This window comes from Zeus faber (assembly GCF_960531495.2).
Source record: "Zeus faber genome assembly, chromosome: 16".
Taxonomy (NCBI): domain Eukaryota; kingdom Metazoa; phylum Chordata; class Actinopteri; order Zeiformes; family Zeidae; genus Zeus; species Zeus faber.
In genome coordinates this window covers 15089106-15094105 of record NC_137202.1, presented here as the reverse complement: position 1 = coordinate 15094105, position 5000 = coordinate 15089106, and the positions used below count along the sequence as shown (strand labels likewise).

The 5000-nt window shown below is 48.4% G+C and overlaps 1 protein-coding gene across 1 annotated transcript in view; it reads right to left on the bottom strand.

Moving 5' to 3' along the window:
* Positions 1 to 5000, bottom strand: part of wdpcp (WD repeat containing planar cell polarity effector) — a gene marked incomplete at its 5' end in the record, with an annotated part of 56158 nt that overhangs the window by 32645 nt on the left and 18513 nt on the right. Inside the window, one exon of the mRNA XM_080016747.1 lies at positions 4761 to 4952. Coding sequence (XP_079872873.1) covers positions 4761 to 4952 — 192 coding nt within the window. The remainder of the gene's footprint in view (positions 1 to 4760; positions 4953 to 5000) is intronic.

Sequence of the window (5000 nt, the reverse complement as noted above, 5' to 3'; positions counted from 1 at the left end):
AGCTCCATTTTAAATCAAGGTCAAGAGCGTAATTTTCCCTGAGCTTCCTCAGCTTGGCAACAGCACCCAGCGATAAACAACCTCCTCTGTTTACCTGCGAGGTGCCAACTGCCGAATACCAGGCTTGGACTGAAGAATGGGGGACAAATAATTTTCCATAAAAAAAAAAAGAACATGATACCTCAAGAATGAAAGGTGAGACTTGATCAGTGGAATCCTGAATTCAGATTATTCGCTCCTGGACCCCGACCAGTTTGGTGGGAGTGGGGGACAATGGGCCTGGTAAGCTAGCTGGTTCTGACACTGAGGGAGACAGGCAGTGCCACCAGTGGCACCGCTGATAAAACGCCCACCAGGCACCGTGCACGGCAGGTGGGCGTCGAGAGACAACAGCCACTATTAAAAGCTAGCCCCGACAGTTCCGCAGTCACTAGCAGGTCTTTTTAGCGAGGATTTCACTTCACCCATCAGAGCCCTGCATTCGCTGTGGCAGCTTTGGCTAAATGAGCCGCTTTCTTTTTGCCATGTAGACAGAAAGCAGGATAGGCCGCCTGGCTGCCTCCTCTCCCTCTCTCCCCTTCCTTCTACAAAGCTGCCCGGCCTAGCTTTTTTGGCAGGCTTTGCCAAAAATGGACTTAGAGGCAGAGGGAGGGATGGAGGGTTGTGTTTTTTTTGCCTGCCATGGTCTACGGCAGGAGGGAAGCAGATGACTGTCCTCCTGTAAGCTTTTAGTTTTTTTATTCTCCATAATCCCCCAGAGACAGCTCCTGTGGCCCCCCAGGGGGTAGGTCCTGCGCGCGCGTGTGTGTGTTTGTTTGTTTGTTTGTGTTTGTGTGTGTGTGTGTGTGTGCGCATGCGCATGTAGGTGTGCATGTGTATAGGGAAGACGGGGAGCATGAGCATTCAGTGGGTGCAGTTTAATGCAAAACTAGATTTTTTGGGTACACAGGGGTCACACACACACACACACACACACACACACACCCACACACACACACGCTCTGTCATCTTCGCCTCTCATCCGTGGACTGCTGTCACAGGAATCACGAGAAGCACCTCAGTACCCCGGCTACTGGCAGCCCCCCGCCCCCCACCCCGCACTCCATCTGATCTGCTCAGCTGTTCATCGCGCGCCCGTTATGCCGCTGCCCGCTGTACCAGCATGCCACCTTGGAACCGCCAGAGTTCTGGGTCAGCTGATTCAGCCACACCAGAGAGAACCCACCAAGCTGTGCTTTTATTTAAAGCCGCCCAGCGACCGCTCACCGCAGAGATATGGGAGTGTGGGTGGGGTTAAAAAAAAAAAAAAAAAAAGTTACCGAAAGAGTCTTGTGAGTCGTTGATTTGATCCCCGTACCAGATAACGTTTACATCGACAAACATGCATTCTACAAAGAGCCCCCAAGCGTAGGGCACGGGGCGAATAGCATGAAACCTCTTAACACCACTCAACGCCACTCAGCAAAAACGTGTCTTAATTTTTTCTAACTACAGGTTTGAGGGTTCCCAGGGGCTGGTATGCAACAAAACATGTAACAGTAGAACGGACAGGCTGAAAACCGTCATTTTTTTCCAACCCTTATTTTGCATGCCATACAAACCAGAAAGCAGAGGGATAGTGAAAGCAACACAGCTACTAATGTGTTAGACAAGCAAGGCAGAACAACTAGACTATAAGAAATATAGAATTGTGTTTTCATCCCCATATCATAATGTGGGTGAGGGGGTGAGCCATTAGTGCCATCGTCACAAAAACCATAATTTATGGCACAGCGGGAAAGATGGGCTGGATAAACTATGTTGGTGGCTGCAGTTCTTCTCTACTTTCACAGCAAGTTGGGTATTTGATATTTGGGCGACCGATTTGGGGATTACATTACGCTATAAATATCCCGTCGGCTGGTAGAATTGTGAGAGTAGCTGCGACGTATTTTTTTGGGAGGTCCAGGTTGTTGCAAGGAAACAAAATGATTCACGATGATGTTGATTTAACTGTAAGGGGGACAAAGTGCTGCCTGTTTTCCCGGCATGGTTTATTCAACTTTCCTTAGATATATTTTTGCCAGGTGAATTCTGTTTTGCTGTATTTCTGAGTGGTAGATCTCACTTCAGCTATTGCTGTTCTCGAGGAGGGAGGGGGGCACGGGAGGCAGAGGGAGATAAAAAGAGACAAGATGAGAGGGTGTCGGCGGGGACGGAGAGAAAGGCAGAAACAGTGGCTAAAAGGGAGTGGGAGGAGCTTCACTAAGTAGCTTTCTACTGCTTATTGGTTTCAGTGACTGGTCAAAACTATTCTTCTCCATTCTCTCTTTCTCTCCCCCCCCCCCCCCCCCCCTCTCTCGCTCTCTCTCTGGACCCGTTTTCGCCTCCCCCCGCATGGAGTGAAAGATAAAGCGTACGGGCCCTGCTGTGTGGCTGGCCCTTGTTCACAGCAGTGGCCTTTTGGAGCCAATTTTCCAGCCCACGGAGCAGGGAAAGACAGTGAGAGAGAGGGAGAGACAGGGGGAGGGAGACCGGGAGAGGGAGACGGGCTTGAGGGACTATGGAGGGGTGAGTCCGGGGTGCTCGCGTCGAGACAGGAAGTCACATAAGCAACTGGAACGAGCAAACGGGGAGGGGCCCGGAGGATCATTTATCGGCCTAAGCGGGGCAAAGATGTGAGGAAAAAATAAAAAATAAAAATAAAATAAACATCTATATGGCGTCTACTTTTGGGTAATTACACCCAGTGCCCAAACACAGCTGTTCAGTTTGAATCAAGTTGTTTAGCTATTTACGGGGCTGTTGAAATTATAGTTGTAGCATGCTTGTTATTACATTTTAACCTTTAGCATGAGGGGTACTGCGATTGTGATGGCCACTTAATTAGCAAAGCAAATAACTCTGTTTCGTTCTATCTGTGCTCTGCCGGTGATGACCGCGAGACAACGCGGTTTCATCTCGTCAATAATCATTTCAGAAACTGTAAAAATCCCCGAAATGTAGATTTGAACGTAGACGGCGGAGAAACGGCGTGACAGATCGCGGTGCAATCGTACGCGTGGCGCGCACCGACACAAACAAACTAAACAAAACACTAAAATATCTCAAGAAAACATTAATCCGGTGACTCTTCATTAAGGTCATTGAAAACCAAGGAAATTGGTGGGAAATTCGTCAACCAGCTGCACCGTAAAAAAAAAAAAAAAAAAAAAAAAATTAAAAAAAACCCTACCTCCCCCACCATGGGAGAAAAAAAAAATCTGACTTGTTCTTATTTATTTATTTTTCAATAGAGAGACTGGCTAGAAAATTGGCTTAGCCTGGCAGATAGCGACCTGAACAAAAGGAACATATGCGTGTACGAGCTTGAAGTGATTGAAGTTGCTGGCGTCTCGCGACACGCGCCCCGTCGTTTGATTCCCCACCGCGGCTCTTACATAAAACTGCTCGCTTAATTTCACACCGCGTATCTGAAAAAGGGAGAAGAAGAGGAAGAAGAAGAAGAAGAAGAGGGAGGAGGGAAAAAAAAAAAAAAAAAAAAAGACTGACAACAAATGCTTTTTCATTAGAGCGCGATGCCGCGGTTTCCGCCGAGAGACTTTCATGTTCTTTAGGTGCGGAAAAGGAGAAGGGCTAAAGAACCGTGTCAGAGAGAGAGAGAGAGAGAGAGAGAGAGAGAGAGAGAGAGAGAAAAAAAAATAAAAAGGTAGGTGAAGGAGTGTGATAAATGCGAGGAGCGTTCCAAAAAACAAGAAGCGGAAAGAGCGGCGTACGGCATCTGCTTTGATTATTTCAATATTCATGTCCCCCCCCCCCCCCCACCTCCCTCACGCTTGTACAAATTTGTTTTCCTGCAGTGCCATTGTCAACGCTCGCCTTGCCAGCGTCGCCGCTCGCGTCTCCGCTCTGGCACGTTTCGGCTTTCCTTTCTGACGGAGGTGTGCGATGATTTGCCGCATGTGATAAGTTGTGGCGTGAAACCCACTTTGGTCATTTGGGATCTTTGGTCTGCTCTCGGCGGGGGCCATTCCTACGCTGACAAGGAGGACGAGAGAGAGAGAGAGGCGCGCGCTTGTGTCCCTCCTTTTCGGCGAACGTATGAGCATGTGGCAAACAAAGGATAATGCGTCTTTCTCCGCAGATGTGAATCAATTGTTCCGTCTAGCCACACTGTGCGGGGGTTTACGGCTAATGGTGAGCCGCTGTGACTCAGAGGGGCGCCGCTTCAGGAACATCACATATCTGTACATCATCTGAACGCCGTTTGACACTGGCTGAACAAAGTAGGATTTTCTGCTGCGCGGTTGGTTCCAGCCTCAAACGCATAACCGTAACAATAGCCACGCGAGTTGTACAAGAAAGTACGAGAGGGCAGTTGTAAGGGACCGTACAAATATTATCGGGGGGGGGGCAAGTAAGTGAGAAGAGTTGGTGCACAACGGAGACAATTTTTTTTTTTTACTTTTTTTTTTTTTTGTTGTTGTTTTTTAAGGTTTCAAGATGCAAAGATCTTCAGCAACCTTCTTTGCATCCAAAACGTTCTTTAAACACCCACGCAACTCTTCCTCTTTAACATACTTGGTTCATTTTGGCATTGTAATCTGCCAAATACTGCCCTCTCATGCGTGCGCCAATACGATGCACGTCTTCACAGAAGTGTCAACAAATTGGTTCGCAGTAAAGCCAGCCTCCTTGACTTGTTTTTCTATGTAAGTATATGTGCATATTGAGTACGTCAGAAGCATATTATTGCAGCGTGTGTGTGTGTGTTTGTTTACCTTGAGCCCATCGGTCGGCGAACAGCTGAGCAGCACCAGGTTGTTCCTGTGAGTGTGACTGGGGGCCCAGGGCCGCAGCTCGGCGCTAGGGTCGTCCAGGGGCCACCAACACACTGCCACATCCTGGGGGAGATTCAGGGCCAAAAGCCTCCGCAGCCTAAGGTCCCGACCACCAACCTCCACGCACACCACCTAGAGATACACACAGATACAGTATAACATATAATAAGCAAAAAACCT